Source organism: Protopterus annectens, chromosome 4.part0 (genome assembly GCF_019279795.1).
Source record: "Protopterus annectens isolate FY-2018-M chromosome 4.part0, PAN1.0, whole genome shotgun sequence".
Classification (NCBI taxonomy): Eukaryota; Metazoa; Chordata; order Ceratodontiformes; family Protopteridae; genus Protopterus; species Protopterus annectens.
The window spans coordinates 1,768,440,181-1,768,466,577 of NC_056733.1; the positions used below are offsets into that span (position 1 = coordinate 1,768,440,181).

General features: G+C 39.9%; 1 protein-coding gene across 1 annotated transcript in view; it reads left to right on the forward strand.

The window, feature by feature from the left end:
* LOC122800013 (serine/threonine-protein phosphatase 2B catalytic subunit alpha isoform-like) overlaps positions 1-26,397 on the forward strand; it is a 2,229,074-nt gene that overhangs the window by 1,968,382 nt on the left and 234,295 nt on the right. The window contains exon 9 of the mRNA XM_044069477.1: positions 7,473-7,598. Coding sequence (XP_043925412.1) covers positions 7,473-7,598 — 126 coding nt within the window. The remainder of the gene's footprint in view (positions 1-7,472; positions 7,599-26,397) is intronic.

Below are 26,397 nucleotides of genomic sequence, written 5' to 3' on the forward strand. Positions count from 1 at the left end.
TTTTAGTCAGCCCCTAGTTTCCTTGACTGCCTCCACCCATTTCCTCACCTTTGGGAATCAACCCAAATGTGATGACTGCAACAGTGAAACAAGAAGAGCATAGTACAGTTGTGTACACTTACCATAAATGCAAATGTTCGAATGTATTCACTGTTGCAGTCCTGGTTTCCTTCCCTCCATCCCCCTTTTTTCTTCTCTTTCCTTACAAGGGACATATTGGTATTTACTTTCTACTGGTGGGGTTCTTACACCAGAACCTGTCTCCTACTTGGGGGCTTCTGACAGGTTAGAGCAAAAAAAACTGATGTAATGGTGTCAGCTGCCTTACTTTATACTACTAACGACCTGACGTCAGTCCTGAAGCGACAGCAACTGATGCAGAAATACTAAGCCTCTGCTATTTGGACCGGTGGAGGGCTATCCTGGCAGGGATGACCCAAATGTGATGACTGCAACAGTGAGTACACTCGAACCTCTACATTTATGGTAAGTGTATACAACTTTAATTTCTTTGTCCACACCCAATTTGATTTGCCACTCTGTTTCTCATCACTCTAGCAAAACATTATATTTCCTCCAGAAATTGCCCACTTTTACTGCATCTACAACAAGTAACTAAAATGTTCTAAAATCTCAGCAATTTAAAGCATTTTTTCACCAATGAATTGCTTGAATGCTTATTTTTGATAGCCGTGGTGTGTTTGTAAATTCTTTTTGATAATTTTCTAATGCTGTTTCATAGGTTCATAGGTTGATACTAGGCTATCAGCCCTATGGCCTAGGCAAGCCTAGCCATAACAATTCCCTGGCTATTTATTCCCACGCTATTTACTTCCCTGGACCCCTGTCTAGCAGGGCGACCGATGTGATCCCCGGGGTGAATTCCCTTTCTCCCATCCAATCGTCAAGGTTTCTTTTGAAGAGGGCCAAAGAGACACTCTGCTTGACATGTATGGACAATCTATTCTAGAGTCTGGGGAGTCTCTTGGTCAGGAACCTATCCCTCCAGCATGTTTTGTTTATTGTGATGGCAAGGTTTAGATCTCTGGAGCGTGTGGCTCTGAGGGATTGGGATTTGTTTAAGTGTAGCATGTCCAACAGCTCTGGATTTGACATGGCCTTGTATGTTAAGCAGAGATCGCCTCTGAGTAGATGATATGCGACAGAGTATAGCTGGAGTTTTTTAAGGCAGTCAGCGTAGGGCATCTGCTTTAGGCCTGTGATTCTTTTAGTGAGGTATTTCTGCTGTCTTTCCAGTTGTTGCAGATGTCTTGAGAGGTACATACCAAACGGGGCGTTGTATTCTATAATGGGTCTAATGAGGGATGAGTACAGTGGGACAATGACCTCCTTTTTTCTGGATGAAAAGCCCTTAATAATGAGGCATGCCACATAGAAGGATTTCCTGACTGTTGTGGCGATGTGGTTATCGAAGGTGAGACCACTGTCCACCTGTGTCCCTAAGTCTCTTATCACACTTTCCAACATAATATCCTGAGAATGTGTCACAGGTGGCTAAATATACCACACCTCAGGAATTACAATCAAACTTACCCTTGGCTCAACCAGTTCTATCTATTGCTTTGATGTAAAGAAAAAAACATTTTTGCTGTTTTGTAAACTGTATCAGTTGGCTTGCTACAGCTTACCTTACACAAAGAGCTGATGTGCTAAACTTCCTTGCTGTACTGGCATTCAGAAATTTGATATGGAAGGATGAATGTAGGAATTTTGCTTTGTTGTTAAGCCCCCTAACATCTTGTGCCAGGGGCAGCTGCCCCCTTAATCCCACCCTAGAAACTCTCCTGGGTCACATTACTCTTCAGTGTGTTTGCCTCAGAAATACCCAAGGTAATAGAGAACAGCATCAGTTTCTTTACTGATGGTGCAAAGTTAGGGGTAGCAGTGGAGGATGGGGAAAAAAAGAGTGTAATAAAGGTTATGAAAGACATCTCGCAGAACACTGCAACACTTTCATTCCCATGTAAGCAAGCTGCACAGTGCAGTGCCTGGCTGCATATCATGTACAGATGAAGCCCTATGACTTGGACAACCTGAAATTGATTAGTAACATGGGTGTCAGTGGAGCCATGTGGGGGATAGTGGGAGTACATTAGCAGTAATGGCCATTATATGGGAGGAAATCTGGCTCACTGCAGTGCTGACACCTACTGTAGAGAGAGGGACATGGCATTCAGTAATATGAAACAAGGATGCATGTGTAGCTCTGCTACGTATGTCTGCACTGCAGATTTTTGGGTGTGGGCATGAGAGGGTATATAGTACTTGAATATGCCCCTCATGGTTACATGGATTACAGCTCTTCCACTAATGCTATCACCCCAGTGATGGTGAAGAAGTGGGTAGTGTTGGTGATTTATGGCTTGGTGGGTGGCAGACTTAGGGGATAGATAACAGAATGTAAAAAAAATAGCACAATGAAGATCATAGTGGCTATGAAGCCTAGAAGGTGCAGGAAGGTCTGAGACTGGACGGTCTGATAAGTTGTCAGTCAGGTTGCCAAGTTTGTGATCTCTTGGGCCGTCTCTGCATCTCAGAATGATTGACAATGGAGAAAATCAGCTCAATGCTGAAGAAAGCAGCATTATGAAATGGAATCAGAAAGGCCTTCTCTCAGTTAATTATCCCCAGTGATTGCAAAAACAGCAGCATCCACCTCTGGGATACCAGAATGGAGTCCTTCAACAGGACCAGTGTCACCCTCCTGACTAACTAACACCTGGTTCTTTTTTTTCTTTTTTCTTAAATGTAAACAAAAGTCTGTATACCAGAGGATTGACTGCATTGATGTTATTTACAATCCACTATCCCCAGGCACTGGAGACGTAATGAGGGCAGACGCCTCACAATAGCAGCTATGTTCAAAGTTTCTTTTCATTGTGAGAGTTGGGTTGTGAAGTGATTTAGCAACAAATAAGAACATAAATAAAGCTACTTAAGGCAATTGTTTAAAGTATTTTATGCGTTTCTGTTTTTGTGGTGACTTTTTAAGCTGGAACTGCCAAAAGGTTAAGGCTGAAAGAATGTCACAACAGTCATGTCATTACTATTTTTTCAGAAGGGAGCCATACACATGTACAAAGGCCTGTACTATAAATTTGTTTTGCCGAAAGCCATTTCCTGTGACAGAGGAATTTACATTTTTCACCACTGTTGTGTGACTATGGAGTTGATAGATATATGTTTGTGGGGTGTGTCATTGACCCCCTCAGTTGGGGGTGGAGGGGTGGATTGTCCTCCTGCAAAAATAAGTATATACTTTAAGGAACACTGAGAGTAGCATTCATGGATTTCATTTCATGATATTGCAATTCGCTGAAATTTCCTTTGATTAGTTGACATGAGTCTTTCCAGAATGTACAAGGTGTTCCAGCACTACGTATACATATGCAGCATTTTGCACCAAATGACAGTAAAGAAAAAATTGTGTTTGTGGCATGATGAACTACAAGATTAAGTATAGTGGACAGCTCTTCTGTCATAACAGGAAATGCAAAGGCTAAAGGAGGCAGTTTGAGTTAGTTAGCCACTAAAGTCTGTTTTAATGTTTGTATTTATTCTGAGTTACATAGCAAATACTGTTGCTTAAAATTCCTGTGGTCCAGTGGTACAAGGTTTGATTCCTTCAGCTTCCATTGCTTAACTGTATGACATTGAGCAAGTCACTTGACCAGACACTGCTCATGGGCTGAGTCTGAACATGGTCCATGGAGATCAATTCTCTGCCCTGGAAAACAAATACAAATAAAGGAAATGTCTGATCTAGAACATTTTTGACATGGTCACTTTTGTTTGTAGTGCTCCTGTGCATGAAGCTGTGCTGCTGCAGTCCTGGTGCTTATTATTATTATCTGTTTCAGAGCTGTGCCAGGATGAAAAATGCCATTAACTCTTTACCTGGCCATAAAATATCCCTAAAAAAACACCATTCCAAAAAGTAGATTAGTAATCTCATTTATAGGACATGGACATGACTTCCCCTATATCTAAAGTGGGGGGTAAGAAAAAAAACAGAGCTGTTAGGAAGCAACTTACTTAATTTTGAGTATGCCCATAAAATATGCCAATTACCTTTAATAAAATGCTTCATCTTGAGAGAAAAAACTAGCATATCTAGTGACAAAAATATAGAAGAAACTTCAACACCTGCAATAACCTTCCATCTTCTTCCTCCACCCTGAATATACTTAACTTGGTTTCTCAGTTTCTTAAAACTCAGAGAACCATAAATGAAGACTGTTTGCAGCCACATTTAAAAAGAAGACTTGTGACTACTTCTTCTACCAATTTAAAATCAGGATCCATGGATGTATTTCTAGATGCCCTCAAAAATTCTCCGTAAGGGAGAACAACTGTGAAATTGGGAATAGGCACTGTCTACATGCAGAATGAAGTCAGCTTTACAACATCTTTATCAATTGTACCTCATAACATCATCTCAAAAAAAAAAAACCACCATCTTCTGAAGTACCCCATGAGAAATCAACTCTCCAAGAATTTTAATTGACTGCCTCACAGAAGTATTAAAAACATCTTACACCATTCTTAATTATGGATAATAAGTCATCGATGTATTTTATAGGCAGTATTACATTCTGTTTGGAACAATGAATGCTGTTTGTAAAGATATCTTCAAACATGCACATAAAAGTGTTTTCATAAGAGAAGGTAAAAGGCATTTTTATTGCAGTCTCTTTGGTCCGGTAAAAGTAAATATTGATCCTGACTACATTATGTATTAGACAAAAATATAAAAGTGAGTGAGTTAAAAAAAAATCAGTGGACTTTGCCTATCCCAAATACTAGTACTTGAATTTCTTGATTAAGAGTTTTAGAGGAGGACAAGCTGTATACGTCCATCACCGCACATAAATGTAATCCTCCTGCCAAAGAATATTTTTTTAATAAACTAAAACCTCTACAGTGGTCTTAAAATGTGAAGGGTGTCTGTAAACATATATATTTTTTCAAAACCAAGTCAATTAAAGTACCCATGTTATGGTGATATAAAGTAAACCCAGACCCTAACAATATGGGTCTCCCAGGAGGGGAAGACACAATCACTGTGGGCTTTGGGCAATGAATACACTATGGCATCAAGAGTAAGGAAGGATATAACCTTTTAATATCTTCTTTTCCTGAAAAAGACTAAATCTACCCCCATATTGGTTGTACTCCCTTACAGGATTAAACTAGAGCATTTCTTTCTTAGTATTGTTAAGAGTTACGTTACATAACCTGAGGTTATTCCCTCTGTTGAAAATGGCTGTATCTCCTTTTTATAAGTTTAATGAACTTATATTTGTTATCATATAATTTAATTAAGTCATATTAGTCCTGAGTTAAATTAAAGTGTAAAGAATTCTTCAGATGCTTGGATAAAAATAACCGGATTTGATTTTGCTATACCTTTTCAAGCACGGTAAGCACTGTGTTATAAATATTAGATATTAAAGCACTTGTAATGTGAATATAATTTCAATCTAGTGTACTCCCCATTACATATCAAAGAAGACTGGTCAGTCTGTCTAAAGTCAGTATCAGTCTCAAAGAAGGGAGAAATGTCCAGTCAGGGACCTCATAAAAATAGATGTTCAAAGGATCATTGTCAGTAGCATTCTTTGATAGCAGTTATCTCTGAGAATTTATATTTAGCCAAAATAAACAAACAAACAAAGCTTGTTTCCTGTTGAAATTAAATAAATCCAAAAATACTTCCTCAAATACTATACAATTCATCAGAAAAAAAAATTAGTTCATTTACAAAATTGCTTTTGCAGTATCAGAATCAGTAAGTCAGAGTGATTATGTTCCTCTTCTGAAAGAAAAATAGGGTGAAGCAGTTACAGTTTGATCAATGCTGTATTCAGCTGTGGGTGCCTGCTCCTTTCCCTCTGCCTTCCTCAGTTTGCTACACATGTACTTTCCAACTCTCCCTGATTTTGGATGATGACTTTGATCTGGCCTTCCTAAAATCACTGAAACTTTGAGATAAAGGTGACAGATTCTAATCAACAAATAATGACATGCATAATGTGACAGAATTCTTTTAGTTCAATAAATATGTATTTATTGATATATTCTTGCTTTGTCAGCGTTCTTAATCATTTGTACTAATATTTAAAAAGTGTGCCTGATTTAGGTAATTTGTCCCTGAATGGTTTTGGCTTTGTTTCTGATTCTAGTACTGAGAGTCAGTGTTGACCTTCCATGTCTTTTCTGAAAGTTAAAACATTACCCTGTCAGGTGAACCATTACAGGCACAGAGTTAGTGACAGTCATAACATTGTCAAAACAAACAAACAAACAAACAAAATAATATTACTTTTATTCTTTGAATCTGCCCACAAAACTGAAAAAAAATATTTGCAGCTTTCTGTCCTCATAGTCATCTTCTCTCAAGAGCTGAGGCACTGCTAAGAAAAAACAATCCCATTAATAAAAATCACAATGATCTCACTTCAACTTGCATTCTTGTTTTTAGACTCAATGGCCTCTGATTCCATCTTTTTTTTTTAAAGCTCAGCTAATAAATCCAGCACCTTTGACTGAAAAAGTCAGTTTAAATTTTAGACCTAATTAATGTCTTTAAGGTCACTAATCTCTTGGGAAATATGGGTCTGTGTTCAAACATTGAATGAGAAATCCATCAAACCTCTGTTCATCGAACTTAAAACATTAAACGTTCACTTCAGCAAACATTCAATCATCGAATATTTTACCCAGGGAATGGAGTTGGTTGGCCAGCATTAGGAAATTTGCCCTTTGCTTATAGAAATCATAAAATAGATAACCACTACCGAAAGTTTTAATCACCATTTCCTTCCATCTCTCAGAAAAATACAAGTCTGTGGCCTGAATGTCATAGGCTGCACTCTTTTTTTTTTCCCTCAAGATGTAAAGCTTGAGGAAATATTTGCCATTGCTGATACAGCTACAGACGTAATTTGTGTAACAAGTGCTCACCACCTTCTTAAGCAGTCTTCTGTTCTTTGTAAACATGTGACTTACTGAAGGCACTATGGTAGTCTCAGCTGTCAGTTTAACCTAGTTTTTGAAAAATGTATGTTATCCAGACCTCATGTCAAACAAATCAGGTTCTGAGGAGTTCAAAACCACCAGAGTGATATTAAAGGAATAAGCTGCCACAACTAAGAAATATGTAACCAATACCGTAAGAGAACTGCAAAAAAAAAAAAAAAACGGAGTAAAACAGGTGGCTGACTGACAGCTTTCTAAACTGAGGTAATGTTAAATTACTACTGATAACTTTGTCATTTTGAGAAAGCGCAGCCTAGTTTCCTAGACCCTGACAAGTCAAAGAGTAACATTGATAAAATACAAGGATCCAAAATAAAGAATGCTTCCTAAAAACAATGTAGTTATAACTTGTGATAAGTTTACGTAGAAAAAATAGTACTGAACTGACTGGTTTTGTTGTTTCTTTTCAGCGGCCGTATTGAAGTATGAGAATAATGTTATGAATATCCGACAGTTTAACTGCTCTCCTCATCCCTACTGGCTGCCAAACTTCATGGATGTTTTTACATGGTCTTTACCTTTTGTTGGCGAAAAAGGTATTCTTGTTACAGATGTTTTGAGTATTCAACAAATTGTTCCTTAATATAATGTCTGCTTTTATAATATTAGAGGTGGTGCATATCAGAAGAGCTGTCATATGTATATTGCAATTTTAAGCTCTCAAAATGTAGTTGGTCAGAAAGGTAAAACTGTAACATTTTCTGTTTATCAAAGTCCTTCAGCAGAGTTATAATTTTAAAGGGCAGAAGACACTGCGCTCTGCCATTAGTGGAATGTTGGAATTGACACCACCATTTCTGTCCAGAAGACAGTGGATGCGTGGTATTTGTCTTGATGAATTTAATGGGGCTGAGTAGTTTCACATGTGTGTAAAGAGACAGATGGGCGTCCACCTGGGGTATGATGGTAAATGGCAATTGCTAGCCACTTCCATCATGGTGTGACTGCATGCTAGGCACAGTGATAGTAAATTCTTCTAGAAAACCTGTATTCACACTTGACATGCCCTTGTGCATACCTAAAGGTATCCCTTAGTCTCTGTTCACTTGTAAGTAGAAATTTACCCATACAGTTTTAGACTACTGTATCTCATACACAGGTACATTTTCTTTCATCCTGTTTCTGAGAATGCACCATCATAATTGTGAAAATGTCTCTAGTGTTTCTAGTGTCAAGGAAAGTTGTCCAAATGGAAATCTCTTTCGATGAGTAACCCACAGAATGATAACATTGTCTGCTCTGCCCAGAGACTCACCCCCACACACACACTCAGGGATGTATTTATGAAACTGTATTTTATAATGACTAATATCTCTGGAATTCTGAGCATTCTTGAAGAGGTACCTAGAAGTTGGTGGCACCGCTCACCAACTTAGTATCGACCTCAGAGCCATGTTGACTCTTGCTTGTTATGTCCTGTCCTTTAATATCTCTGTTTTACACTTGTGCACACTTTTCAGTTAATTCTATCGTCAAGTTTCTTCTTTGTTAAGTATTATTACTTGTTATGTTTCAAGCAACAGTAGTTCTCAGCTTAGGCTGACTCGATCATATATTCAGTGGCAGTCAGTGACCTAATATGATCGACGCTTGTGTCATAGTATCAGACCCTGCCAACAGCACTTTCTTTAGATGTATAGAACTGAGAGTAGGGTCACTGACATACAGTGAGTATGGGTACTTGTCTGTGTGTAAGATGTGTATATGTATGTATGTATCAGCTTGCAGTGTGCATGGAGCTCAGAGAAGCCCTAGCCATCAAAACGTCAGATGGCATACTTATGATTTCTACTCAGGTGGGTTTACATGAGGCAGTCTGTTAGTGACAGTCTGGAGTGACAGTAAGACCATCACAGGAGAAGCCTGTAATGATTAGAACTTACCACTAAACCTTTCTAAATTCTGTCTGAAGACAAATTATTGTTGTGTTATTCAATGTTGACATCAGAAGTTATTCTTATCAAGGAGACTAGCTGAATTCAGTATTTATGTGCTGTGACTGTAAGCATGCTATTTGAAACAGTTCACCCTTTACATTATCAGTTCCTGGCATTTGTTTTGGTGATATTGCTTCCTGTTCTATAGTAAGAAAAACTGATAGCAAGATTGGATTTCTGCGGTATTTAGAAAGTACAAAATCAGAGTGTATTACACTATAATTTGCTATCATTTAAATTTTACAGAATGTTTAGATCTGATGTTGTCAGTTTTCATTTTATCCTCAACTGATGGGTTCAGATCCGATCCTTGCATCTGACTCGGCCATTACTAAACCTTGTGGAAACTAAAAATCTGTCAAGCTCCTCCCTTACCCATAATGTACCAACACTAAGTTGGGTTTATATCACAACGTCAAACTTACACAAGTTCGATCGTTGTAATATCGAACCCTACTGTCCGAAACCCAACAAAACCGAAAGTACAGAACAGCGATTTTTTTCCCCAGGGAAAACAATCGCTGTGACGTGACAAAAAAAAAAAAAAAACTTAACCTTAAACTTAAACTGAAGTGCCCCCCCCCCCCCCGCTCACCCCCCTACTGAAATATACCAACTCTGAGATCGCACCACAGTAGAGGAAATAGCAAAGCCCCGTAAACGTCCCACCAATTTTTTTCCCTGGGAAAAAGTCAATGTGTCGTGGCTTCGCTATTTCCCACTTTTGGACTTTAGGGTTCGATATTACAACGTTCGAACTTGTTTTAGTTTGACGTTGTAATATAGACCCCACTAAGCTACCTCAGACCTTATTTGCTGCTTTTCGCGAAAAGACCTGGTCAGCCTTGTTCTCAAGTTTTTTTTCAAATAAGTGATTTTTTTCTTCAAGCTGCATCTTTAAAATTTTATATTTTCTAATAATTTCTAGTATTTTGTATTAACTTCTCATATTACTCATCCCTTACCCTGGCACGTTTTTCGTATCTCCTCACTTACCATTGTTGGTAATTTCTTCCTGTCTCTATAGATCGTACAGTCTGTTTGTTGTTGATACTTTATCTTTCTATCCTTTTACCATCTACACTCTTGTGTAGTCCTTAGTACCATAGTTGATATTTTTTCTCTACCTTCTCTTTTCTAAAACAAAAAAACTTGTATTACTTAACAGTTCAGTTTATTTGTAGTTTCTACTGTAATGCCATAATGGCAGAGAAAGGCCCCACTGGGTTTAAAAATGTGTTAAGTGTGGGTACAAGAAGATTATCAACACAGCACATTCGATGTTATTAGCTTGTACTTTGACCCACCATTGTAACTGCCTCTCTAAATGTGATGATTTATTTTATTCTGAATTACTGTGTAATTTTTTTTCTTTTAACGTTTCCATTATAAGCTTTTGTCCATTTGCTTCTAGTGTCTGAAGTTTAATAATAATTTTTCAAATTTGGGCAATATTACTTTGTTGCTGCTCATTTGGCAACATATTTACTATGATTTAGTGACATTTGGTGATCAGTGTTTTAACATACACACTTCATTTGTCAGTTAAGTAGCTATTTTGTTACCTTGCCGTCTTTGTGTTATGTTGCTTGATTATTGTATTATCTGGTAATGTACTACCATTATTTGGAGACATTCTCCATCTGCTTTCTTTGTGATGTGCTCTGTGCTGTTTTTTTGGCCTTATCTTACAACTGGGCTTTCTGCTTTGTTGTGTCAACTTTCATTTGCAGTTACTCATTAATGCCATAAAATATCTCCTTAATATGTGGACTTTCCCATACTTAGTATCATCTTTACTGCCCTAAATAGTCGTGCAGCATTCATTTACTTAATCCCAGTCTGTGTTAAAGAACAGTAAAGAGCGTAAGTTGTTTGGAGTCTTAGTTAACATTACAGACATTTGCAGACCATTGTTTTGAATTTTCAGCTGATAGTTTATTATCCATTATGTGAGTTTTCCAGATGTGTGTATATCTCTTCTCCTTTGGATATGTACCTTTTTATTGACTTTGTTCTTCCCCAGACTGGGCTTCAATATCTGAACTTCTCCCTTGGCCTTATTTAGATATTCAGCCTCAGTTTTTAATTAAATTTCCTTTAAAATAAGATCCCTATATGTTTGTGATATCAATTGCAGTCAGTACAGTTTGTATCAAATTCATTTGACTTGTTAAATGAAATGCCACTTTGGGTTGCAGCAGTATGATTAATCAGCCTTGGACTTTTATCTGAGCATTTACTTGAATCACATTTAATGACATGTAATTTTCTAAGTTACACATTTTTTCTGGTTAACCTGTACATGCCTTCAGAAGTGCATTAGAAATATTTAATGGTATGCTTTAATGTCTGTCAGTTTTACATGTATATATTCTCTGATTTAACCTCTTAATCCAGTTTAGGGTCATTGTTGGTGGGCAGAGTCTATCCTGTCTTTCAGTGGACACAAGCCAGAGACATTATTTCTGGACAAGGTGCCATCCTTATTGCAGGACACACACACACACACACACACACACACACACACACACACACACACACACACACACACACACACACACACACACACACACACACACACACTTCACCTATAGCACATCTTTGTGATATGGGATGAAAATAGGCCATCCAATAAAACCAGTGAGGACACAGTGGGGAAGTGGACACTGGACACAGAAGGCACCCCAGCCAGGAACTTAGTAAAACCAAGTACTTTGAGGGATCAACTCTAGCCGTTTTGCCTCTTTTCTACATGACAGTTTTCAATGTGCCATTTATTTTCTATGATTTATGTTATTTCTGTGCATGGTTAGGCCATTCTCATTTTTGATAATGTTTTGTTGTGTAATCCTTTACTAACGTACAAATTTATTGTTGTTTATGTTCAATTTTGCATCATTGGCCTGTGTTACTGTTTGAATTCTTAATCTCAGTTAGGTCTAGATTTTTACAAGATGTATGTCAGGGACTTCCCACTGACTCTTCATCTGCTTTATTCATCTACTATTCCAGCCTGTATTTTTCAGCATTGCAGAAGCATTGATTTCATTAGAAGGAATATGATGGTGGTGGGGGTGGGGTGGGGGGTGGGGGGGGCTGTTTTATCCCTACACAGGTGAGCAGTTCCTCTTTGTGTTTCTTGATGCCACCCAAAGTTGAAACCTCATATGAACAAAAGTACCCAAGGAAGCTGACAGTAGGCTGATGGGCCAGATGAGGACCTCCCTGGTATTACACAGGGTGTCTTGTGTAAATGTGAAGTTGGTACATTGCATTCCATTGAATTTGCTTGCTAGTGGAATGAGACAATAACATTTTTATCTTTGGAGGCTTATTTTTTTTTGGGTTTTTTTGTTTTTTTTTATATAAGGAAACAATAAGCCTAGCTTGTCTGTCCTCTAAGCACATTAGTAGTCTACCTACCCTCAATCCCCATTTTCTTCCGCACCTCTTCTACATCTTTCTCTTGCCATCTTGAGTACATCTGTTAATTTCCTGCCCAACACGCTTCCCAGTAGCCCATTCTATATGCCCTTAGCTGTGTCCATGTCCATGAATCAGTACTTTCCCAAATATGCAGAATAGTTAATAACGTAAAGTCTGCCTGTGTACTCTTTTACATCTTCTTGCACCCCCTTTCTTGATATTCCTAGAGACTTTTTCCATCACCCTGATGTATCTCTCCTTATATGGCCTCTGGAACTGTACATAGTACTCAGGGTTTGGCCAAGAAGAGTAGCATCAGCTGCCTATTTGCGTCTGAAATCTGTCACCATGCATGTACCCCCTCACCAGCCTTTTGTTTGCTGCTGCCATTGCTCTTTCATTCTGCTTCTAGCAGATCAGCTTGCATGTGGTAGGCACCCTGAAATCCTTTCCTACTCTTTTGTCACCCTTTCCACTCCTCTAAGGTCACACCAGGCTTGCTGTGGCCCACTTTCAGTACTTTGCATATGTTTACAATGAACCTTGGCCTTTCTAAATCCTTTCATAGATTGTTCTCCCATTCCTTTGCTTTGCATCCAGTTTTGTGGCATTACTGAAGAGGCTGATCCTGTTTTCTTTTGCTCACATTGAAGAGTACTAGAGGCACAACCAAGCCCTGTGGCATCTTACTTGTCAAATACCTCATGCTTCATACTGTCCCTCTTACGATAGCCTGCTGGGGCATGTCTTTAACCGTGTGGCAATCTAGTTCCTCAGTCTCATTTACATTCTCTAGTTTTCCTAGCTGCCACTTGTGCAGAACTAAATTAAAAGCCTTGCTAAAGCTAGATGGACCATGTATACCAATAGTCCTCTGTCATGTTCTTTTGTAAAGCATTAATAAAACTTTCAAGTTTGAATAAATAGATCCTTCACACTTCAAACTTGTGCTGAGTGATGTCCTGGAGATTGTTTTCTTCTAAGATAGCAACCAGACTTCCTCAGGATTGTCTCTATGATTTCTCACTGCCACTGTTAAGTTAATAGCCCTGTCATTTCCTGGAGTATTATTGATCCCACCCTTGTACAAAGATGCCAGTCATGCTGTCTTCTTCTCCATAGATGCATGTGCACTAGGCATTAATCTTTAAAAGTCCTCCATCAGAGCATCTGCCAGCCCAGTACCAGATTAATCAGGACTCTGGGAGGCAGTGGATCTGATCCCACTGATTTATCTTCTTATATGGCACCAGTCTGTTTTCAACCACATTGATCCCCATCATCATGTGTGTCCACTGCTCTCCCTTCTCTCACCTGATTTCTTCCAAGTATAGCAGTCGTCCTTTGTTTTTTGTGGAAGAAAGCTGAAGCACAGCATTCATTAGCTCTGTTTTTTTTTCTAAGTCCTCCATGAACTCCATCTTATCTTTGCTCAGCCTGATCATGTCTTGTTTTTGCCTTCCTTCCCTATTCAACCCCTTCTGTCAATGCCCTTTTCATTTCGTGGCATTGATGGTGTCACTCCTCTGCAGCCCTTCTGCTGGCCTCCTTTATAAGTGATTTATAAGTGATATCTGCACTTCCATAAGCTCTCCTTTTGTCCTTATTACTAGCCTCATCTTACATAACCACATTTAACTTCTCCACATTTAGCTTCTCCCTTGGACTTTTGTCTGTAGTCATGAATACTGCATTCCTAACCCATTCCCACAGGGTGTCCACACCTTTATTTTGCACCTCTTCTCTAACTCATCTTTGACTCACTCCACGGTCCTTTATAATCCACTTCCTTAACCACTGTCCTTTATAATCCACATATTCTTCGTGTTTCACTGTTGCAGTCATTACATTTGTGTAATCTGCTGGCAGGTTGCCCTCAGTCAGCCTGAATATCAAAGTCTTGGGTCCTGCGTCGGTTGCTGTCTCCTCTTCCATGGATGTCAGGTCGTCAGGGGTATAAAACATGCAGCCGATGCCAATTTCTTCAGTCTTTCTTTCCATGCGGTGCCCGAAGCAGAAGCAGTTCGCAAGTGCCGATCGGCCAACTCCTGAAATTTTCTCATTCGAGTTTCAGAACCAAAGTCTTCTATTAAAGCTAAGTACCCCATTGGGGAAACTTTTTCTTGCTCCTTACCGATGTCAGTAAAAGTTAGTAATTGCATTACTTGTGGGAAGCAAATACCTCATAAGGATTTTCATTTGTACTGTATTCCTTGCCTAGGCCTAGATCATAACGTGCCTTGCTGTCGGTTTTGTGCTTGATTTAGTCAACGCACTATTAAGCGTCAGTATATCTTTGCTTCAGAATATTTTGGAAACAGATTTAATTACCCTGAAATGTCGTTGGATAGCAATCCGACTACCGGAGTTCATACAAAATGCAAAGAAAAGGACAGAGACAGACCGTTGAGGTCCAAAACTGACGACAAAGCTTCTCCTAAGCCAGTCGCCATACTCAGTGAGGTGCTTTTGCAGCCCCTGATACCCGCTACATTTGAGTTGCAGGCCTGTATCGAGACCCATGCGGAGTCCAGTATGCCTCGAGATTCTCAGAGTATTGTACCCGCGGATGTCTCTCCCTTGGATGGGTCCGGAGCCGCTGAGCAGGCACCGGCTTCTGAGGGTGTTTTCAGGCCTCAACATTTCTATGTAAAACCGATGCCAACTTCTGAGGCTAAAAAAACGACACATAAGCCACGTGCTCAGGCCCCTATGCCCAAAAAACAGATGATCAAAATGGCTGAGGAATTAATTACCTAGATCAGGGGTTCCTAACCCCCCCCCCCCCCCGATAAGAGGCCTAGGCAAGACACTGATTATGAATCTTCAGATCAGGTTTTTATTTCTTCTGATTCCTTTTCTGATCAGGAATTTTCTATACCACCCTAAGAGGATTCAGATGCAGAAGAATCCATCCCATCTGCATCTCCTCCTGAGGATTATTCTTTTGGAGAAACCTGCATACTTTAAGGGAACATTTTCATTGGGAGAGTCAGGATTTCTTGGAATCAAAAAAGAGGCTTGGGGATTTCCTTCTTCTTTCTCAGCATAGGCCTTTGGCCATACCTTCTGTATTAGACATTGTTGATGATGTGTTTTCGGAATCAAGCATGGCTCCTGATTCCCTACCTCCGGCTCTTAGTAAGCTAGGCAGATATTACAGGGTTCTTGACTCCCACAAATTTTTATTCAAAAATCCTGCTGCTGATTCTGAAACTATCTCACAGGGTCCCAAAGGTATAAAGGCCTCTACAGCCAAGAATCCTACCCCCTCTGATAGAGATTCCAGGGCACTGGATTGATGGGGAAAGAAGGTTTATACGTCTACAACCTTGGCAGTTAGGGCCTTAAACTGCCAGTTTCATATACTTAAATATCAACAGCATGTTATGGGATTATTGAAACAGAAAATGATATTGATTTCTGAATGTGTGGAAAATAAAGAATTACAGGAATTATTGCATGCAGCAGAACAGGTTGGAAAGCATACTTTGCAATGTGGTTTTGATTCCTTGGAGGCCTCTTGCAGGGCCACAGTTACTGGATCTGTGATTAGAAGGCATGCCTGGCTCAAGGAGCAAAGTCTGCCTGATCATTTTAAAGCTAAATTGTTGGATGCACCATTACAGCATGATACTCTGTTTGGTAATAAGGCAGAAGTGGTTTTAAAGAAAATGGAAGGCAAAGCTAAATCTACGCAAACTGTAAAAGATTTCTTACAAGTGCAGCCACCCAGATTCAGTAGACACTGGCCTACTAAAAATTGGTCCTTTCCTGTGTCCAACAGAGCCTCACAATGCAAATCCAGGCACTCAAAAGGCTCTAGATACCAATCACAGGGTTCTTACAAGTCAAAGCAATGGGGTGCCTCTACCTCCACATCTGGAGGAAACAAAGCACAACCCTACAGTAAGCAGTCTCAATGACTTCCCTCTACCATCACCAAGCACTTATCTTTTGGCAGCCCCCTTGGGGGAAAAATTAGCACTTCATGCTCAAAATTGGCAGTTAAGAACCCAGGACAAGTGGGTATTAAACATAGTATCCCAAGGGTACATATTTAATTTCCATACTTTGCCAGTTCCAAACGGTCGGCCAGATCTGCCACAAAATCAATGGGCAGAGGCTCAGAAACAAGTTACGTCCCTCATGGATATGGGGGCTATTCAACCAGTATCAGAACAGGAAAAAAGACAGGGTTTTTATTCAAGACTGTTCCTGGTACCCAGAAAAGACAATGCCTGGCGTCCAATACTGGATTTATCAATTTTGAACACATTCTTGGACATCCCAAAATTCAAAATGCTGACTTTACAACAGCTTCTGCCCATGCAGGGCAAGAACGCTTGGTTAGTGACTCTAGATTTAAAAGAGGCATACCTGCATATCCCAATAAGGGAATCACGCAGAAGATACCTCCACTTCAAGGCAGGTTTTATGCATTACCAATTCTCTGCACTGCCCTTTTGCCTAGCTACTGTGCCCAGGGTCTTTACAAAGTGCCTGGCACCAGTAATTGCATTTTGCAGACAAAGAAGCATACAAATGTATCCTTACTTGGACTGTCTCATTCAAGCAGAAAACAAGGACATTCTTCTTCAACATCTGGCGTTTGTAAAAAGGCTTCTAACATGTCTAGGGTACACAATAAACAAAAAGAAATCACAACTGGTACCCTCTCCAAAAATTACATTCCTGGGTGCAAGCTTGAATACAACTGCCCAGATGGCTTACCTGACGCCAGACAAACAAAGGCAACTGACTATTTACTTCAAACAGATGGCAACAAAAAACAAGTTATCTGCAAGACAAATTCTGCAGGCTTTGGGGTTCATGGCATCCTGCATTCTACTAATTCCATATGCAAGACTGCATTTGAGGAAACTACAGTGGTATCTAAAAAGTTTATGGAGTCAACATTGTCACAGTCTGGAAACAATGATTCCTCTCATCCCCTGCCTACAACAGGAGTTTCTTTGGTGGGCAGAGACATGTCACTAGAACATGGGATGGTCTTTCACTCTACCCCCTGCCACCCAAACCCTAACTACAGACGCATCAGACTATGCTTGGGGGGCCCACCTGGCGGGGAGATGCATTCAGGGCATATGGAGCCCAAAACAAATGCATCTGCATATCAACCAGAAAGAGATGCTAGCTGTTCAGAATGCCCTGACAGCCTTCAAGGACTTACTTCATCCAGGACAACTACTGATAAAGATGGACAACACCCTGGTTATGTGGTACATAAACAAGCCGGGGGGTACACATTCCTACCCCCTTTGCAGACTAGCCATGGCATTGTGGGACACAGCCTTGACTTACCAAGTACATCTTCAAGCTCAATTCCTGGCAGGAAAACAAAATACTCTGGCAGATGACCTAAGCAGAAATCTTATGGGCCCTCACGAGTGGAAACTGGATCCACAAGTCTTCAGCATGATAACAGAGAAATGGGGGAGTTCAGATATAGATCTATTTGCCTCTCCCCAAAATTATCAACTGGACAAATTCTGCACAAGAACTTATCACAGACAAGCATGGAAGTAGATGCCCTATCCTTCAGTCTATGCCTTTCCTCCTCTGCCTCTTCTCCCCAAGGTCTTATTAAAGGTCAGACAGAAAAAAACAAAAATGATCCTAATTGCCCCGGACTGGCCTCGCCAGCACTGGTACTCAATTTTACGGAATATGTCTCAACTCCCTCCTTGGTACTTGCCTCAAATACCTCCTCTACTGTCTCAGCAGAGCAATCAAATTCTGCACAGTCAGCTCCAAACTCTGAACGTGGCAGCGTGGCTGATCATGTAATTATTCAAACAACACCTCTCAGTAAATCTGTGATGGATGTCATTTTGGAAGCCAGAAGGACAAGTACTAGAAAATCTTATGCTGATAAATGGAAGAGATTCTGTGCTTGGAACCAAGCACAAGGAACGGACACAGTAAAGCCAAATATTTCTCAGATTTTACAATACTTGACTGAGATGCTTGACAAGGGCCTATCTTTTTCATCAATAAAAATCCATGCCTCTGCCATCTCGGCTCATTACAACACAGAGCCTCCCATCTTTTCTCATCCTCTGCTAAAACAGTATCTTAGAGGGCCCAAAAATGTAAGGCCTCCCAGAAGATCACCAACTTCTGCATCGGACCTCAATTTTGTGCTGGAAAAGCTCACCCTGCCTCCTTTTGAACCAGCAGCTACTGCGGATATAAAGTTTTTATCTTGGAAAACAGCTTTCCTTCTGGCAATCACTTCAGCAAGAAGGGTTTCAGAACTACAGGCCCTCATGGCTGTGAAGCCTTTTATTACATTTTACCTGGAAATGGTGTCCCTCAGTTCCAATCCTTCCTTTATGCCTAAGGTGGTATCCAGTGAGGCTCTTAACCAAACCATTCACCTGCCAACTTTTTATCCAAATCCGCAGAACAAGGGGGAGCGGATTCTGCATTCCTTGGACGTACACAGACAACTAAGATTCTACTTAAACACGACCAAATCTCTAAGAAAGTCTGAGCAACTACTGGTGGCATTTGCTGCAGGATCAGAGGGAAAGTCTATTTCAAAGCAGACTATTTCAAAGTGGATAAGCCACTGCTACTTGCATCATGGTAAACCGGTGCCCAAGGGAATCAGGTCACATTCCATCAGGGCTACATCTACTTCAGCAGTTTTTCTCAGAGGAGTTCCAACCAAAGATATTCTAGAAGCTGCTAGTTGGAGTTCTGTTCATACATTTATAAAGCATTATAATTTGCTCTCTTCTCTACGTCCAGGGCAAGCTTTGCCACTGCAGTTCTGCAGGGCCTTATAGCCGCTCCTAATGCTATTTAGCTCCATCCTCCCAACCTTAGCTTTGGGACTCTACCCAAATGTAATGACTGCAACAGTAAAACACGAAGAACATAGTACAGTTGTATACACTTACCATAAATGTAGATGTTCGAGTGTATTCACTGTTGCAGTCTGGGTTACCCACCCACCATCCCCCTTTTTTCTAGAATTTCTCTTTCCTTCACTATATTCTAAAGCCTTTGTGGTGTATTTGCTTTTAGATGAAGGTAAAGTTTATGTTGCTACAATTGCATTTACATATAAAATGTAGTCGGCTACATGTTTTATACCCCTGACGACCTGACGTCATGGAAGAGGAGACAGCAACTGATGCAGGACACAAGACTTTGATATTCAGGCCGACTGAGGACTACCTGCCAGCAGATTACCCAAATGTAATGACTGCAACAGTGAATACACTCGAACATCTACATTTATGGTAAATGTACACAACTGTACTTTCTTTAAACCCCACACAGTCATCTTTATTCTTATATTCTTCTCCTAATTCTACGCATTAACCCATACAGTAGTATGATCAGTGTTGGCAAATGTTACCTCAGCTGAGTGCCCCTGACCCTCTTCCACTTTCTTTGGAAAAAATCAAAAATTCTTTCCTTTTTGGTTCAGTTCCCTAACAGATGGCTGAACCCCTTACTGTCCAGACCTTTAAATGACTCCTATGTCTCTCTAACATGGAGCACAACACCCCCAGTCTGCTCCTGGGAGTTACAGATCCTCTTTGAGTATAACCTTTTTTGTCCCACCTCAAATCTCTCCTCCTTCTCCTGTTTTGAGATGTCTGTGGACTGATAGACTGCATTAGTTTACCAACATTCCTCTCCTTCCTATACCTTAACTGTCAGGGCACCCCATCATTGTCTTCATGAGGTGCTAATCCTCCTACTTTTCCAATGTTGTCATACATTTATTGCCCTTCTTTATGTATATCAGTAATCTGCCTCTATCCCTCCATTCTTTGTCATTCTTAACTATCTAGGTGCAGGTACCTCAGTGACTACCCACTCTTGTGATTGGTCCATGTTGTTGTATAACCAATACTGTCCATTCCCGCCTACTACATTGGTACCTGCAGCTCCTCTATCTTCCTGCCTGCATTCCTTCCATTACAGAATAACACTGTACGTGTCACCACTGGTTGTTCTGCTGTTAGATTTTTTTTTCATTTCTGCTTCTGTGGTAGCACCCCCCCCCCCTCCTTTCCATCTTAATGAAAAGATAGTCATGGAAATCTACCTATCAAGCACAGCTTTTGAAGTTTCCCTATGTGGGCACAGATGTAGCCTGTCCCTGCTATAGGCTGGTCACTTGCCAGGTCTACCCCTGCTGTCAACTAGTCCTAAGCCCTTCTCCAATGTCCACTGCTGCAACTAGCAATTATACTCCCAAAACAAGCTGGCTGTTTCCAGTTTTTAGCGAAACACAGATCTTGTATTTATAATGAAGATGTGGCTGGAGAGTATCTTTGGACCCAGTTTAGTAGCAGCTGGTCCACAAGGTTCCTGTGTTATTCAGTGCAGTATATATGGTTTTACCACGGGGAAGTTGTCTCTCTGTGTTAGATCTTTGTTGGAAGTGAGTGATGTTCTCAGTGGAACCACTAGCTTTTTTGAGTAAATCCTGGGAACAGAAACAGGAACGAACTACAGATTCCTTTTCATTCACCATTTAACCACTAATGCGCTTGTTATAAGCCTTTGCTGATTTCAGCTGCCTTCAGCATGGATCAGTGACAAATCAGTTACTCTAACTAGAGGGCTTCCTTCTATCATAGAGACTGTAAGACTCTATATCAGTTTGTCAAAGGTTCACTTTCACGAACCTTTCTTCATCGACGCGAAACCACAAAATATTCAGTTTCGTGAACATTCACATTGTAAAAATATTTCATCAGGGAAAGGAAATTCTTGGCCAACACTACACCAGAGCACACACACTGCAGTATGTCAAACCCACCCAAGCAGGGGGGCTGTGACCTCCACACCCCCAATTTAGGGGGCTGCACCCCCCAACTATATATACCAACTCCAAGATCGCACTGCAGTGGGGAAAAGGGCAGATTTGTGCTTTTGGCCAACTGCTTCCTTTCCCTACTTAAATCTTTCACTGATGTGAACGTTTACAGAAATGAACATTCGGTGATTAAGGGTCGATGAAGAAAGGTTCACAGAAGTAACCCTTCAAGAAATTGATATAGACCCAGCTGTAGGATTGTTTAGGATATTTGTGCTGCCCATAATAAAGGCCACTCACATGACTTGATATTCCAGTTAGGTGTGGTCACCTCAGACTCAGATCAGCGGCTGGTCCTCTATCGATTGCCCAGCTGATATTGCACTTCTGGTGATTCTGAAAATGCAGGTGGAGAATTTTAGCACAAATTCCTCTTTTTGTCTAGTGCCGTTACTGTGCATTTTACAGCTGTATCAGCAACAGTTTTAGTGTCTCACAGTGGTCAGTTTCAAGAGGTCCTTTACAGCTCCATATATCAAAAGACTTGTTTTATAGCTGAAGTCTTCCAGAATTTGTATTGAATGTAACAGGTTTTTGTTTTAAGTATTTTAAGTAAGTTTTACAGCTCATCTGTTAAAATCTCTGGCGTAATGACATTTCAGCAAATTAATAAATTTGGTATTTTTATTGGGTTGTGTTATTGTTTTTTGTGAAAGAAGCACCAAATCATGTTAGTCCTCTATATCTTCCACTGCTTATGGGTCATTAGGGCGAGCCCTTGAATCTTAAGCAGTTTCTGAGCATATGTTACCAATATCATAAATGACTAGCTAAAATTATCAAAATTATATAATTCTTTATTTTCTATCCCTACCTGCATCCATTTCCTTACATGTAGTTTCAATAAACACAATAACTGATATTAACTCCTCAATTCCAAACATAACTCATCTGCTACAGTGTTTACCACAAGGAACCATCCCATCAAAAAAGGACTTTGTTAATATCACATATAGCTGCCTGTATGAAACAGGTTCATGCCACAAATGGCTGGATGTACAAAATGTGCTAAAATTATTGTATAAAATAACTAGAAAGTTTTCAGTCTTAAAATATTTGTTGAGTAACCAACTCCTTAAGGGTTTGTGTGCAAGTTATCTTGGCATCAGGTAGCCATACTCCTGAGACAGAGGCAAAAACAACTTTTTCCCTACATTTTTTTATTTTGAACATTTCTAAAACTATTAAGTATAGTTAAGCTACTAAAATGAATGATTTACCCTAAAGTAATCAAATTACATAAACCTGAATTTAGAACTGAGGCAGTATGGCTACTGATTATCATGTCGTCTTCCTTCTCTTCCTACCTAATTCTGACAGGCCATGAACTAGCCAGTCCATGAACTATTGCTGTGAGACATAAGCACTGACATCATTGTTTAGTTGCAAATGATGTCAGCACCTTTGCTGATCACAGTGCACAAGTGAGGTCATCATGTGAGAAGAGCAGGTAGATGCTTTGTAGCACTGGGAATGTTTTATTTTCCTTCTCAGGTGCACTCAGTTATGTTAATGCTTAGGTAATGGAATCTGTGGACATTGTTGGCAGCATACAGTGAATTTATCTACATTCAACAGCAGCATTTGAGATAAAAAAATACAACCTGGAGTGAGTACTATAGCAGATGTCAGATGCTGTTTCTGTGAGGAGGGGGCTGATCTATTTTGTATGACAAAGGCAAATACTCTGTGAGAAAGCAGCACTAGGACTTTCCTTTTAGAAGACTGAGGCCAGATATAACATGTCAAGAATCTTATTTTCTATCGAGATACACATAATTTACTTTTTGAGTAAGACAGAAGTCTCTACTCTACCTTGTCTGAAGAGTATCACTGTGTTAGTGACAGTTCACTCGAATGCAAATTGATTGAAACTGTTAAGCCAAAAGCACTCTCAGTGAAAGTGGAGAATTTCCTTAACTCTGCTGTTGTATGACTTCAGAGTAGGTTTACTTGCTGTTCTGTAAGAAAATATTAACTTTGAGTTTTGCTCAAAGTGCTTTTGGCTGAATATGTTTGATCAATTTGCTTTCATCTGAACTGCCATCAGTCCATCTACATGAATTCATATCGATTGGGGATTGTGCAAACATTACAATATTGAAGTAGCTGAGAAGCACTGGAAATAAAGCCACAAAGCATTATAGAGAATGATGAAGTTTATATCCTGTGGGATCACCCACTATCAACAATTCAAAAAAAAAAACAAATATAGTAGTCCATGAAAAGAAGACAAAAGTAGCATTGATCAATGAAATTGCTACACCCAGTGATTACAGTGTCCTATGTACAGAGAGACACACAGTCATAAAATACCAGGATTTGCAGGCAGAAACAAGAGCAATGTGAAAGAAGGATGCACAGACAGTTCCAATAGTAGTAGGAGCAATTGGTGTCATGAAAAAGAATTTATCGTCTAATTTTGATATGCTACCGATACCAATAACGCCATATGAATTGCTGAAAGAATCTTTTCTGGGCACATTGCTTGTGCTGCGAAGAGCACTTTTGGTTGACATCAACAACTGAAACAATACTTATTTCATGAACTTTAATCATACTTTGACTTAAGAATGACGTCCATTCCCACCATGGTGTGAGAAACCCAAAATACATAAAAAAACTAAACTGGGAGAATTCATATTGTCACATCTATATAGAATACTGAATTTTCACTGGCAAGACATTGGAGGTCTGATAGTAATGCATCAAAGGTCACTTTCTTCTGAGAGGTACTACATTTGCTGTGTGTGAACTGGGTAGAAGTTGTTGGCAACCTCCAGACACTAGATCCGACACAGTTTGGTTTTGTCAAGGGGAGGTTATGCCTGTTAAATTTGGTTGACTACTTTGAGACAGTCACCAAGGCCATAGATGAGGGGAAGATGGTGCACACTGCCTGCCTTAACCTGGCTAAGGTCTTTGATACTATTCCCCACTCAGGTATAATAGATAAACTCTCTCAACTAAGCATCAATCCATATGTTACCAGATGGGTAGCAAACTGGCTTACTGATAGAACCCACCTAGTCAAAATAGGGGAAGCCACATCAAGTAGTAGACCCATAACAAGCAGTGTACCCCAGGGATCTATCTTGGGACCTCTATTGTTTGGGATATACTTCCCAGAGGTGCAGGCCAAATTTAGTTGGCTGTGGCTGACCAAGTTTGCAAATGACTGCAAGCTGGGTGCTGTCATCAATTCCCCTAGTGATGTAGACTTCCTCCAAGAGGGTCGTACCCAAACAAATGACTTGTGCCAGAAACATGGCCTCAAACTGAATGCCAAAAACTGCATCATCATCCCTTTTAGGGAGAATGATGTCCCCACAAATTATCACATTGATAATAAGGCATTAAGCATGCAATCAGTTGTGAGAGACGTGGGAACCCAGGTTGATAGCAAACTGACTTTTGACCACCATATTGCCTCCATTGTATGGAAAGCTTTCTACATGGCCCACCTCATTAGTAGTGGTATCTCATCCAGGGACAAGGTGGTCATAACATCCCTGTATTATTCCCTTATAAGACTGATTATTGAGTACAGTGCCCCTTTCGGCATGTAACTCGCAAAGCACATGCAGCAGCTGGAGACACCACAGAGATTCCTCACCCGGAGAATCCAGGGCATCAAACATCTACCCTACACAGATAGGCTAAAAGTCCTGTCCCTCTACTCAGTCTCCTACAGACTCCTCAGATGTGACCTTTGTCTAGCATACAAAGCAATCTCATACCCCGCTCTGATGGGACTGCTGCATATCCGCAAGTCAAGTTCCACTCAAGTAACCCACACGCGAGACCTCAACCTGGTCTGTGACATCAGTAGGACTTGTTGGCAGGACAGATTTGTGTCTCAGAGACTCCCCTTTTTGTGGAATAGACTCCCTCTCCACATAAATTAGAGTACCTCATTAAAACTTTTTAAACACAACCTGGATAACTGGATTGGGAACAGAAAATATACCCCTGGGATTCCACCTATGTCCCTACTGGACAGTGGCATAGGGTGCTGACTTGTTGGGACATGGGCTAAATTCTTGGTTAGGCTTGTAAGGGCCTCAGGGCCAATAGTCTAGTAACTTCCTGAGCCTATGATCCTATAATGGTGTAAATGCCTTGCATTACTAGGACCTTCCTAAAGAACATGAAATATAAAGCATAACATATTGCAGTTTCACAGTAAGAGGATATATTTAATGTCAAAGTCTTCCTTTTTATACAAAAAAAAAATTCTGACAGGAAAATGTGCAAATTCTACTGAGCTGAGTATTGCCTGAAGACATCTGAGGGAGAATGTAACACATCAAATATCACTATTTTTATATGGGAAATATATAAAATTATATACAAGTAATAGAAACGCCTCCTGTTGTTATACAAAGTTCTGAACAGAAAAATACCCTAACAGTACTAGGAAATGCTTTATAATATATTGAGAAATTGTGACACTTACAAACTACCACAGAATTCTGCAATTTCTGGATCAGTATTCATTGAATTCCGCTAGTTCAGAAGAAAAGAATAGCGCATCAGAACAGCCAAAGACACTTTCTTTACAAAAGTGAAGTGAAACGAGATGCATTAGTGCCGCTGTTTTATGCAATATAGAAACTAAATTTGAATGTTCTGATGTGGCAGTCATTTATCTGTCTTTACTGAGAAATACTGTAAACCTGTGCTGGAAGCCCATGGGATATATGCAAATTACCCCTTAGGGGCACACAGTGCTTCAGCTACATGGCTTCTAAACACCAAAGATGTTTCAGTGTTTTTATTGACCTCGTCAGTACAGCTTAAGTGGATTGCTTGGCTATATGTTAAAAAGACAGCTTAAAATCAAGCCTGATGTCCATTACCATTAAGGTGCCTGCAAAACATCCCAAATAAATGAAATATTGCTCTTATAAACTTAGAAAGTTGTTAGATTTACAGAATTTGTGTTAGCATACGTTTTCTGTAGGATATGAAGTTTGAAACTCAAATGTATGTCATTATTTAGTGACTTCATTGTGCAGTGATTTACCAGAAAACCTCAAATTTTATGTGGAACAGATGATAATATGAGGCAAAAAAATCTGGACATTCTGTGAA